Source organism: Diadema antillarum, unplaced genomic scaffold (genome assembly GCF_040938485.1).
Source record: "Diadema antillarum isolate AM-2024a unplaced genomic scaffold, OU_Dant_1.0 seq00000526_RagTag, whole genome shotgun sequence".
NCBI classification, from domain to species: Eukaryota; Metazoa; Echinodermata; class Echinoidea; order Diadematoida; family Diadematidae; genus Diadema; species Diadema antillarum.
This window is the reverse complement of record NW_027271478.1, coordinates 1,634,525-1,648,845: the sequence shown is the minus strand read 5'-3', so window position 1 is coordinate 1,648,845 and position 14,321 is coordinate 1,634,525. Positions and strand designations below refer to the sequence as shown.

Genomic DNA, 14,321 nt, shown 5'->3' with positions numbered 1-14,321 from the left:
ATAAAGGTATACACTTTTACACAAATAGTATTAAATGGTCCCAAGTACAATGGTACACGATTTCGTGCAAGGTGAAAGATGAGGTGCTCCATTCAACAAGGCAAAACCGATTTGAATAGAGTGTCTCTTCTCTCACAAAATAATAAATCTTGTTCCACTGCATGGGCTAAGACCATACACTACTTGTTTTACACAATACCTCAGATGTCGACCAAATGTGGTCCATGCCAATTTCTGAATATAGTACAGAAATGGCAATTAAATGGGGGGGGGGGGGTTGGTGGAGGAGGAGCTTTAGAATTGATAGATATTGCTAGAACTTTAGAAAGTAGGTTACTATTGTCGTCTGAGATTTCTTTGATTTGATCATAGATTTATATATCTTTGTCATCTCTATTATCAAACTTTTATACAAATAAGTCATTTACATGAATCTCAGATCCATGGAAGAAGTGTAATCACACAACAAAGCATTCTGCCATTGACAGTGTACTACATGTGGACAGAAACTGGAGCACACACTACAAATATTGCTTAAATGATTTGGAGACAATGTTCAAATCTGTTTTAATTTCCATCAAATGTACACAGAGCTGATGATCAATAGCACCTTCATTCCTAAAGTCTAAAGAAGACTGTCCAACGCTGCTTCAAAAAACAGACTGATATACAAAAGATATCAAAATATGTATTCATTACACTATTCAAAGAGCAATATTAAGTGACGAGTCTATAAAGTTGGCCTATTTTTGTCATCAAAATCAACAACCCTGGATTGCCAGTATCAACGTTTTGACGCACCGCTCTACAAGTGCTCACCTAGCGGGAGTCAGTCCAGTGGACAGAATGCCCTGAAAGCCAGCAGGCCGGACTGCAGAGTGAACGACAGCGTCTGATTGGCTGAGAGGAAGAGTACTGACCCCTTGCAGAACGGCAGGCTCTGTCCATCTCCCAGGGAGGGGTGCGTCACCGCTCCATCTCCCTCGATGACAATGACGATGCTCGCGCTATCCTCCGCTCTCAGAGTGTAACTGGTCTGCTCTGCTGGCACCTGTCAGATAAAAAGAAAAAAGAAGGGGAAAAATACAAAACAAAAAATACATGAAAAGATGAATTTCCTAAGATATTGACTGGTCACTCATACACACAGTACTGATCATTAATTTACTTTGCATAAATTTCACAAGAAACTTGTTAATGTCAAAAGAAGACCCCTCCTCAACTTTCTACTCACTTATCATCATTCATTCTGAACAGTCCTTTTAAAGACCACTACTACTACAATGTACATGGTGCAACCCCAAAAACATTCAACAACACACTCCAAAGAGTTTCAACAAAAGTATGAATTCCAAGCTATGCTACATTCAGTCTTTGATTACATAATTTCTTTATTTAAAACATTAAGAAAGCTTTCGCATAAACCTGATTACCCACATCAATATCCACATTTCTTCACAGACAGTTGAAAAAATGAGTGCGGGCATTAACACTAAGAAACTTTTAGAGCTCTGCCCCAAAGAAAGGCTACACTCCATGCAAGTGAGAAATTCTCAAACCTTTATCCTTGCCACTGCAAAGTCAGGCACGGGAGGGTCGTAAATGGTGAGGGTGGGATCTGAGGGGTCGGTCCTGCTGGGAAATACCCTCTCTGCCGGGGTGGACGGGAGGTAGGTCAGCATGTCACACAGGGTGGGAATGTCCTTGAACTTTGGGGTTAGGCCTGCCCTGACCACGTTGTCCGAGCATGCCATACACTCCATGCAATCTGCAATGCAAGACACACGACTATTCTCAGAATACCAGTATACCATTTCAACTGCCTTAACCCGTTGAGGACGAGTCCAGAGTATACTCGGGCAAGTGTCTATGGGAAATGTGTGTTGTAGCAAAATCAGTCCCTCCTCAATGGGTTAATCCCTGGTATCTTTGATGATGACGATCACAGAAAGATGAGTGATAATAACAACTACAACAATATAATCATCATGATAACAATGATAATAATAAGAACAATAATAGTATTGTCAGTCATCATCAGAATGACTATTATTATCATCACAGAAATGCTTTTTCCTTTAATACAAAATAACCTTAAGTTTATATCTTGTTTATTGATGAATTCATATTGGGTAATGTAAGTCAGATTTCCATGTATATGATTTGACAATAGGTAATGGATGTAATTTAGTGAAATGGGTAATAAAATTGAACAGTGATGGTGAAATTATCAATATATCAATATGTCATTGGCAACCATTATCATCCAGAAATTTCATGCCACGTTTACACTATGTTTCGGAAGGGCATAGCAGCCCCGTGTGCCCAAAACGTAGTGCGCCATGGGTAGATGGGACATTCTCCTGTTTTACCCCTTCGTATTCTATTCTTGTTCATTCCAGTCCTGGCTCCAGTGAACATGTAGCTATCAGATGCCCTTCTCACAGCATCTGGTCAGGCTAGACTACACTATGTTTTCCATAGCGTCCCGCTACAGACCACCTCCAAGTTTCGTTATGGCATGTTATGTGCTATCATGTTTCATTGCATTCACTCCATTTTATTACAGCCTACAAGGTTTCTCAATAGCACCCCCGACTGTCATGGCAAATTTTTTAACATTCTAAAAATCTGACACAGCATCCACGGCAATCACGGCCTGTCCCATTTGCCCATCCCGTCCCAAAGCATTGTCTAAAGTGATTGCCATGGCCGCTGGGGAACATGGTGTAAACGCAGCATTACACCGAGTGTTAACCTGTCCAATAAGGATAAGGATGAAATAATTCTAAAAGTGATGTGGCCTTTAACTCACTGCCTGACAGGTATGCATGAGGCTCATTGGGCCCGAGAAACATGGCCTGGCCTGGTTCCAGGATCACATGGTTGAAGAGGTAGGACACGAAGCAGCCGACATCACCGGGGAACTGCCCCTGCAGCCGTAGCACCAGAGCTCCGTTGTTCTGGGTCAGATCCTTACCAGCCGCCTCTGTATTTCGCAGCAAAAACAACATAAAATCAATACACTAAATCAATCCTGAAACAAGCCTCAAACTAGCTGTAAGTTACTCCTTTGGTTTGCTTTTTCACTGAACACTATAAAAGGGTTCGAGGAGTATGTGACTTAGTTCACTTGGGAGTAATACATGGCAACTAAATATGAGGCTTCCTACAAGAGAGGATTTATGTTTACTTGCAACAATATATTTCAGAATGCATACACAATATTCGGCATGAGGATATGAGCAAATATTTGCTTTATATCCCTCCAACAAACATTAATATGAAAAAGAATAGTAAACTTCTTAAAATGAAAATATTTACACATAACAGTGCAGTCAAACAGTGTACCAGAGTGAACGCAATTTACACATTACACAAGGCCAAAACCAACAGCACTTCACACACTCTATCGACAAAAAAAAAAAAATAATAATAAAAATATCTAAGACGTCATATTCATGGTATAGTGCACTATTCCATGAATATGACATCACAGTATACCATATTTTTCTCCATTGGCATTTTGTCTTCAACATAGTAATGTCATGTTTGTTCACATGACATTATGTAGACCAATCACTGAACAGGATTTCGTTCATGAAGGATATAATATTATATCATGAAATATTTTCTTGACTTGGGTCAAATATAAACCAATACACTATGACTACAGCAACAAATCATGGAAAACTTTCTGCATAAATATAATAAAGAAGAAAAAAAAACAGCATCTGAATACAAGAGACCCGGGGGTCACGCGCTCACCCGAGTATCGCAATTTCACCTTCCATGCATTCTTGCACACTCTTACCTGAGAACATTGGAAACTTAGGTCTGCATATGGATCCCTCCCCCCTCCCCCCCCCCCCCCCCCAAGAGGAATATGGTGCCCATTTGAAGAAATTGAGATTCTATCCCCCTAGGGATGCTATAACTGTACCTGCTAAGTTTGGTCAAAATTCATCATGAGGTTTTCAAGAAGATGAACATGTACAATTCAGGCTCCATTACAACTGTAGTACTTCTCCCCATCCCCTCTCCTGGGTCCCAAAAGGGGGGGGGGGGGGGGGGCACCCCTGATTCTGCCAACCCCATGAACAAACTTGAAACTACAGTCGTCAACGTACTAACTCATACTAGTATCATCTAAGCCCTATCACTTCTGGTTCTAGAGAAGATTTTTAAAGGTTCTTTAATTTTAAGGGGTTTGGGCCCCCTGGGGACCCCCCAGGTGGGCCACGGTGCCCATTTGAACAAATTGAGATCCTATCCCCCTAGGGATGCTACCTACCAAGTTTGGTGAAAATCAGACATGGCAATCTCAAAGTGAAGATGAAAATGTACAATTTAGGCCCCATTAGGACCCCTCCCCCCCCCCCCCCCCTCCCCTGAGTCCCAAGGGGGGCACCTCTGATTCCCCCATGAACAAACTTGAAACTACAGTCATCAATGTACTTACTCATAGTATCAACTAAGCCCTATCACTTCTGGTTCTAGAGAAGATTTTTAAAGATTCCTTAATTTTAGGGTGTTTGGGCCCCCCTGGGCCCCCCCCCCCCCCCCCCCCCCCCCAGGTGGGCCATGGTGCCCATTTGAACAAATTGAGATCCTATCCCCCTAGGGATGCTACCTGCCAAGTTTGGTGAAAGTCGGTCATGGGGTTCTCATGAAGAAGATGAAAATGTGAAAAGTTTACGCACGACAGACGACGGACGACGGACGACGGACGACGGACGAAGAGCGATCGCAATAGCTCACTCGGCTCAGGTGAGCTAAAAATGTGAGATTATGAGTTTGTCCTGACCTTCAGCTTGAAGACGTTTGATGAGTGTCTCTAACTGGGCCGTCATCTCACTGATGTCCCTAGTCATAATGGCAGAGAAACACTTCCTGAGGGCAGCACGGCATTCCTCGGTCTTCCCTTCACCCCCACTGGCTGCCAGGGCGGCCTTCAATTCCGACGCAGCTTCTTCACCGACGACAACTCTCAGTTCTGGCACCGCTGTGTGCAAAGGGTGAGATTTGCATCAAAAGATGAAGTGTATTGATCATTGAGAAATGTTGCTGCAGAAATAATCACCCTGTAATCACTAAATTGGCACCTCTGAATTTCACAGCATTATCTTACACCGGTGAAAAATTAGATGGAACTAGTTAAATTCATTGAATCTCCAAAGAATTACTAAAAGAAAATGAAACAATATTTCTAAATAGAGAGAGAAAAAGAACACTTATCATCCAAAACGCTTTGGCACTTTAAAAAACAGTCCTAGGTTGAACGATTAAGAGACTTGAAAATTCTGCAACCCAAGCCATTATAAGTTAATAATACAGGGCTCGAATGAAAAAGTATTTTTCATTCAACCTTATAAAATACTGAAAATGAATAGTCAAAAATTACCATAAAGAGAGATAGCATAAAACTATAACATGTGTTTTTCCAGGATTTGATGAGCTAAAAGTCATCACTTTCTTGCTATCAAAATTCTGTGTTATGATGATCAATCTATTCATGATCAGAAAACCTGCTATAACTCTCCCGCTTCAGTGTAATGTGGAGAAAACATAGAGGCTACATTCTACCTGCATTTTACCTGAGATCTCTACACTTTCCCTCTGGAGATGTATATTAAAAGAAATCAGAACGTAATCATAATCTGACAACTTTAATTGCGAGGAAATTCAAGAATGATGATAACATTCTGGAAAATCGTCATCATTATTGTTCTCCCTGAGATGCTTGTCATTCTCTTCTCTGTGCCAACAATGGCTGACGAGAAACTTACTGTCCAGAAAGGCACAAATCTGCTTGACCGGTCTAAAGCCATTCATGCCCTCGAAGGGCGTCAGAGCAAGGGCCATCTCTGGTTTGTGGTTGGGGTCTGGGTACTTGTCTGGTCTCTCTGCATGTAACTGTTCAGCATGTGCCTTAAAAAACAAACAAACGATGAAAAATATCCACCAGGAAATATAATGAATCAAAAAGCCAATGGAATGCTGGTATGTGATCACAATAACTTGAAGAAGTGATTTTTAAAAAAGTATGGTTCATTAATTTTTTTCTTGTTTTGGCATGGTTGAAAAGGGTACAGCATTCAACTAACAACAATTAAAGTTTGAGTCTCCCTTTTCTAACCCTGATAATTTGATACCTTGCACTGGTATATTGTCAAAGTACGTAATTAAGACCTTGCCTCAGAGTAAAAAGATACTATAGATTTCCAATGAATTTATTTAGACCTCAAAACAATTTCTAACTGTTATTCTTGGTATAAAAGGGGGAGCATATTCTCAAGTGACATGGGATTAGTTATCTTATATTTATCTTTGTTTAAACTCTGAGGTGTATTAGCATAAGGTTTAATACATGACTTGGGGAAACATTATTGTTCAACTATGCAACTATTTTGAGGAATGCACAGAGGTATACAGTAAAATAAAAAAATCATTTCGTAAAGACGATAACGGAAAGGGGAGGGAACAGGAAGCAGTGAGCGACAAGGACTCACTGTCGATGTCCATAATCATGTGGCTTTACCATATTTTTTGTATTTCATATTCTTCTGATCTATCTGAACCGGGATCATATCAGGCAGAATCCACAATGCCATTCTCACTTCTTTGGCTTGAAGAGATGATCCTGTGTGAATAACATATCAGGTGTAAAGGATCAGAGCTAGTGGGCACTGAAATACTTTCAAGTGACTTCCAGACAGGATTTAAAAATTCTCTGTGAGTCCTTCTCACGGATCCAAGCAGATATTTTGTCATTCACTGGGCAGCTGCCAAAGCTCGCACCATTTTCCTCTCTCTCACTTCATGACAACTGTGTGTGAAACGAGGAGATGGCACAACATTCAAACAACTAGTGCAATATGACTGTAGAGCGCAGTCAACTGGAATACCCCCATTTCCTGAGAATGAGAACATTATAAACTCTGTTGTCGCCCTCTATTGTCAGACAAGTTCTCAACATCAAGAATGAGGTGCATTTATCACATCTAAAACATTGTGCATGCCAGGTGCATGACAGCCTATAATCCAAGCGGAAGATGCAGCTACAGTCTTTACTGTCCGTTTCACACTAAACATCTGATGCAGCGGGACTGTTTTCTTCGCTAAGCAACATGTCTGATGCGGCGAGACTAATGGATGCCTGCAAAGTATCCACCACCTATATCCACTCATCTTGCTTTAGTCGACCTTTTCTCATTATCAACTATGAATCAGTGGGAGTTTGGGTAGGAAAAACTGCTGACTCATAGTCAATAATAAGAAAACAACGACTAAAGCAAGACACATGGATATAGGCGGTGGATGCTTCCACTGTTTATGGTATCACCGCATCAGACATATTGCTTGGCAAAGACAATAGTCTCGCCGCTTCAGACGTTTAGCGTAACAGCAAAGACAATAGCTGAATCCTCTGCCTAGATTATAGGCTTGGCGCATGACACCTTGATGCTTACCTTGTTCGGGTGAGCCTGAATGGAAAGGGATTTGTTGACGGAGAGGACCTTGAACAGGAATGGAAGCTGGTCGCCAAACTTGGCCCTGACCTTTGACCCCAGGCACTCCGGCTTCTTGGCGATCCAGTCACTGAGGAGCATACCAGCGCGTGCTGAGCTGCTCACGGACGACGGACCCTTGGGATGCGTTCCCATCCACAGCTATTTTACAATTGGAAATGAAAAATCAAATCAGTACTGTATTTTGTCAATCATCACAAAAAATACATACTTCTTGTGGTGCATAATTGCCAGTGACAGGCACAGTGAAATATGAATGACATTTGGCAATAAATGCATGGTCTTTATTTCTTTTTTTTTATTTAATTAGATTAATTATTACATCATCAGCAATGACACAAGTTCATCGTTTATGCAGCTCCATATACAATGACATACCAAACAACCAGAAAGGAACAAATGGAATACAGTATTCTTGTCATGAACTGAAAATAACAAAATACATTAGTAAACTAAAGTGCAAGTTGCTAATTATGATGGAAATGGCTGTATCTGCCAAAAGGCTTGTCTTGTATGTTTTGGACCCCTCATGAGTGAATAATAGAACAAATATAAAGCTGTGTTAAAGATCACATTTACTAAACAAAATAAAAAGAATAATCACCAAAGAAATTAAATGAAATCAAAGTACAAAACTACAATACACAATAATACCTATCCAGGTTGTGTCCATTTGTGTGTGTGTGTGTGTGTGTGTGTGTGTGTATGTACATCATTTGTTGCAATAAAGTGTCATTAATGATAAACAATATAATTATTATGGAAGGTGCATTCAATATATCACAAAAAAAAGGTACAAGACACTACTCCCTCTGGGCCTAGGACAATATCCTCCACAACATTTATCCTCATACTGTAAAACGAGGAATTTTCGCGTGCACTTTAATTTCGCGAATTTCGCGAGCGCCAAGATTCGCGAAATTAAAATGCACGCGAAAGTCCTTGTTTACACTATATGCATTGAACGCCAGTGGCACTTCGCGAAAATTTCATGCCACGAAAAAGGCTGTCGGCTCCAATTCGCGAAAAATTCATGCCGCGAATATATCATGTTTTACAGTAATCTCCTTGGATGCTTATTCCAGGACACTTATCCCTAGAAAAATAACCTCAGGACACTTACCCTTATGTTATCCCTCATTTGATAAGAGCATGATGAGAAAAAATAAATCTACACAGAAGCCAATTACAAGCCATGATCCAGTACGATGGAACCAATTGGATGTAACCTATTAACCCATTGAGGACAGGCTGATTTTGGTACAACACACATTTCCCATAGACCCCTGCCCAAGTATACTCTGGACTCGTCCTCAACTGGTTAAAGCGAGTATCTAATATTTATAAACAAAAAGTAGAATTCAGTTACAGGATCACATAAAACTGGGTGGGAATTATGCAATTGCAAAAAGGACAAGGACTTACCTCTGCATAAGGTTGGTCCGCCTTCATCTCAAATGTCTTGCTGCCGCTCTGGCTCAGGGTAGCCACAGCGCTGTCACTGCCTATACGGCCCCATGCATACTGCTGTACCGCGCACTGAAGAGTAACAACTATGGGAATAGGGAAGGTATACGACTGTAAATCATGAGCAACTTTTCCTTTTCATCACTCATTATGATATCCTCAACAGGAGATCTAGTCTTTGTAAAAAACAGAATGCTCCTGAAAGGCAATGACATGCAAAGTTTGTCACGGGTAGAAAAGGGAATGAAAATACCCAGAAAAATCTTACGCATGTAAGAAATCTTGAGTCATACGTAGTAGTGGGGAAAGCTTTTCTGCGCTGGTTAGTGGAGGTTAGTATGACCGACATAAATTGTAACAACTACTCACGAATTCGCGAAGCAGATGTACATTGATTGACAGAGGTAAGTTCAGAGCAATTTCTGCTCCAAAGAGAAATCGCAAACATCCTTCCATCAGGCTTTCAGAAAGACTACTCATTCATCACGACAACTCTCTCCTGCAACACAATCACGGAGATGAACTCTGCAAAGCGACAGGATACCTGCACTGCTCTGCTGGATGCCACCAAGGCATTCGATACTGTCTGGCACGATGGACTCTTTTCCCATGCTCCATAAGCCAGGCATCCAAGGAAACCTCTAGAAAATCCTGAGGAACCTGTATTGAAGACTAGAGAGCATGGCTCTACGGAATGGAATTCTCAGCCAACCCTTTCCAGAGACTCCAACTCTCCCGCTTTCGACGGGAGATCTCTCGCCGAAAGCCCATTTTTGCAAAATCTCCCATTCTCCCGCTTGAGATTTAATTTCTCCTGCCCTGGCTCTGTGTCTCCCGTTATAAAGGATTTCTTACTTATAGCCACTGTATGTTGAAAAATAAGCCTTAGATAGCAAGAGAGAGCATCTTGAACCCTAGAGCTTCGAGGGCCCAGCGGGCCCTGGACCCCGAACGCAAGGAACTTCACGCTTCGCGCATATCAACGTGGAGTCTCCCGTTTTTTAGGGGTTTCAGGCAGGAGAATCTCCAGATCAGAAGGTGCTTGGGGTTGGAGTCTCTGCCTTTCCTGTCACTCACGGCATGAGACAAGGTGGGGTTTTATCACCATGCCTGTACCTGGTGTACATAGATGGTCTCATTAAGGCCCTGAGATCAACAAACATAGGACGCTCCCTAGGCCATGAATTCCTCGGTACCCTGGTCCTTGCACATGATGTGACACTTATCAGTTCAAAGCCAGAAGACCTACAAACCATGCTGGATGTCACTTACAAGTACTCTTACAAGTGGAAGTATAAGATCAATCCCTCAAAGAGTGCCATCATCTCTTCTTCTGCACACAGCCCATCAAACTGATGGCATCTTGGTGGAGACACTATTGCACTGGTGGAGGCACACCCACATCTGGGCATTAACCATACTTTTTCCTTCTGTGACCCTACTCCAACAATGACATCAAAAGGTAGGAAAACATTGTATGCCCTTGCTGGTGCAGGGGCTCACCGGGGCGGACCTACTCCACGTAAAGTCGATGCCCTCTGGAAGTGTTCCTGTCCTCCACGCATGCTCTACAAATGTATGGAGTGGATGTTTGTCATATGAGCAAACGAATGCTCATATGACTGGAATTTGGACTAAATGACAAATCAACAGATTGTAAGTTTGCTGATGATACTAAGCTAATCCACCCAGTGCAATCAGATAGTGACAGAACAGACATGCAATACAGTATCAGCCACCTCCACAAATGGGCAAACATATGGCAGATGAGGTACAGCGCAGACAAATGTCGAGTCATGCATTTTGGAAAGAATAATCCACACTACACTTACACAATGGACAACTCCCAGCTAAAGGAAAGTACAGAAGAAAAGGACCTCGGGGGTACTAGTCAACAAGTCCCTGAAAGTGGGCACCCACTGTGCTGCAGCAGCAAATGAAGGAAATCGGACACTGGGAATGATCAAACGGAACTTCACTTTCAGGAGTAGAGAGGTGATCCTTGGACTGTACAAATCACTCGTCAGACCCCATCTAGACTATGCCATGCAGACGTGGAGCCCATACCTCGAAAAAGACGAAAAGGTGTTGGAAGAAGTCCAAGCTAGAGTCACAAAATTCATCCCAAACATTCATCGTCTGCCATATGAAGAGAGACTAGCAAAACTGAAACTAACTACTCTGGAGAAAAGAAGAGAGAGAGGAGACTTACTTCAAACTTACAGGATAACGAAACAAATCGACTTAATCCAAACCAGAGAATTATTTTGAGATTGCCAGAATGAATAAAACAAGAAGTCATTCCATGAAACTAACCAAAACAAGAAGCCGCCTTGGCATTAGGAAGAACTTCTATAGCCAGAGAGTTGTCAACATCTGGAACAAACTACCACAAATTGCCACTGATGCCCCCACACTCCTAAGCCTCAGAAGAAAATAATCGAAACTTGAGTTTTTAAAGGGGTCCCAAGGGACTCCCTTAACCCTGCAACACCACACTATCTACAGTAATGTACTACCATGACTGTAGTAGCGAGGTGTGGCCTTCAAGGTAAATTCGCCAACCTCGACAGAACGCAGTGTAGCATGTTCAAAGCTATCCTTGGCCTCCCTCACAAAACAGCAAATAAGGCGGTCTCCATACTTGCCAAGCTCTTCACAGTCACTCATGAATCTGACAAGCAGTTCCTCACACTTCCTGAGGAAAATCCTCCTACTCCCTCACGACAAAGTCAAATGGAGACTGCTCATGGATGCCATCTCCCACATGCCAATAAATAATACCGTGAAGAACCGTAAAAACAAGCTTGCCCTGTATGAACGCCTACACACCATAAGACTGATGAAGTGACTACACCTCCAGTGATCCTGGCTGTGTCACCCAAATGAAGGAGAAACTGAATCTGCCAACTCTTGCCTCGAGACGCCAGATCCTGAGATTAACATCCTTCTTCAAAGTAGGGTTGGTCCCAGCCCTACCTCATACCAGTTGAAAACTTCTTTCAAAAGTACGACCAAAGTGAAATATTACAGCAAAAAATTCAAAGATTGTAACGTAGACAATATTGTCAAAAAATATGCTACAAATCATACAAAACTTTTACTCGGTTAGACATGTAAAACAGAGCGCTAGATTTTTTTTTTTTTGGGGGGGGGGGGGGAGGGGGGGAAACAACCCTGGCTTGGAACCAGCTCTACATCAAAGTCATTAACAGTATATCACCTGAAGTATTCAAAGCAAAGATTGAGAAGAGTCATCTTCGATTCGACTACAAAACCTGCGCCCCCTCTCACCCGGTGCCCCCTCTCACCCGGTGCCCCCTCTCACCCGGTGCCTTATACCAAAAGGTCCTGCACTGTACTACATCCACATCCAGATCCAGGTAGAACAAGGCAAAGCCCAGGATGCCCCTGTCGTTGTACCATTCAAACAGTGACCCACTTGGTGGGTGACTGCTCATGGTACAAAACCCTCAGAGACAGCTTTCTCACCAAGTGGCTAAAACAATGGGACAAAACATCTCACCACATCTACAACACCACCTGAGTGTTTTAGCCGACTCACTCTTCTTGGATCTTGTTGCAGCTAGAATGGTATGCAATGACCACAGACAAACCACTAGTGCCACAAAACTTATGCAGGGGTTAGGCTGGGACTTGCTTTCGATCCGAAGGAAAGCTTCAAGAGTCAGTGTGTTGCACAAGGCCTGGGGGGGGGGGGGGGGGGGGGCACTTGGCCCCGCCAGAGTCGGACTACCTACGTCCAGCCACGCGAGCCACCAGATGCACTTCAGGAAACACTTTCATCCAATACTTCATCTGTACCAACTGTTTCAAACACTCCTATATTCCCCGTACCATCAAGGATTGGAACTCATACCACCAGACATTCAAAGCACAGCCAACAACGACACTTTTAAACTTCAAGCAACCATTTTTTTTTTCACAACCAAGACTCAAGCTACAAGGACTAACAGAGCAACATGTCGCGCACTCCCCCTTTCCTCCTCGTTTGGTTCCAGACGGAACATTGAGGAGTAGACATCTACCTACAAGAAGAATTCTGCTATCTCCCTCTCAGACTTGAGAAACCCCTCACTGTTCAATAATCTATTTATCAACCGATCTTTCTTCTCTAGGCATGTAGAAGAATCTAGAGATCCATCTCTAGAGCTTTGGAAAGCTCTAGAGCTCACAGGCATGTCTTCTTGACGTACATACCACATACCAGGTAACAAATGTACAATTCAATTGTGCGTCCATCAATGCATCATCATTGCACTTTGTAACCAGGGATGATGTGACTGTGCAGTGTCTAGATTCTAGTATTCGTTCAAAAAACCTCACAAGTTTCTAGCCAACTCTGCAACTTCGGCAGTTCTCCTGACTGGAGGAATTCTAACCCCGTTGTGGGTCGCTGTAACCAGTTACAAACGTGTTGGGGTCGCTGTTGCAGTTAGAGGAATTCAAGCAAAGAAGGCCAAGTCCAAGGCAACCACAACTGACATTTCTTCCAACACGATTTTGAATACATCGGACTGACATTTCGTTGTTTGCGATAGTTGTGTCGTTTATGAGCGTTTTTTAACACTGTGATAGTAACGTATTACTTTATAATGCCACGAAAATGCTCAAAATCCTTCTTACCAGCTGGAAAAGCCATTCTTAAATGGAATAAACACGATGTCAGTGTAAGACAGCTCTAATTTGTCAGGTTTTGTTTGGGTCCCTCTCTGACACGTTGCTGCATTTCCTTCAGGAGCAATGATGGGGGTGGGGTGCAGTGGTGCACCCATGCGTAGGTGCACCTGTGTACCGTGCATGCAGGCGCGAACGAGCGAGGGACTGGAGGTAAAACGCTCGTTCACATGTTGATGACTTTGGAATGCGGATATAATTACTGTTATATGTATGTCTACGTGATAGGATGTTCCTTTGACTGGTCTATCTGTCTGATCAGGGAGGTAGTTCTGTTCATTTTCTCTGTTCTCTGTTAGTTCTAACTGGGATGAACGGCGGGGGGGGGGGGGGGTGGGGGGAGGGGCGGAGGGGAGGGAGGTTTATGTACATAACAACCTTTCCTGCCAATGCTGTTTGAAATATACAAATCCTCGATTGGCCAAAATGATAATGGTAATAAAGAGCCACTGTAATGATAATAATGATAGGTAATGATTTGCATCGTTTTTATCATCACTGTTTTTATAATTATTTCATTATTATCATTATCCGCATCGTCATTTAAAGCTCAGACGAGGAGAAGGAGGATCATGCAGAGGAGCAAAGTAGTAACCACAGAAATTATGAGTTTAGTAAGCCGGG

The 14,321-nt window shown here is 42.5% G+C and overlaps 1 protein-coding gene across 1 annotated transcript; it reads right to left on the bottom strand.

The window, feature by feature from the left end:
• Window positions 1-829: 829 nt before the first annotated feature.
• On the bottom strand, window positions 830-13,757 carry LOC139734439 (mannose-6-phosphate isomerase-like). The gene is made up of 8 exons (XM_071645223.1): window positions 13,647-13,757; window positions 8,958-9,085; window positions 7,473-7,673; window positions 5,790-5,931; window positions 4,808-5,005; window positions 2,816-2,989; window positions 1,560-1,768; window positions 830-1,051 (listed from the first exon to the last, which is right to left on the bottom strand). The coding sequence occupies exons 1-8, from the start codon at window positions 13,660-13,662 to the stop codon at window positions 830-832; spliced, it is 1,290 nt and encodes a 429-aa protein (XP_071501324.1). The 5' UTR covers window positions 13,663-13,757.
• Window positions 13,758-14,321: the final 564 nt, after the last annotated feature.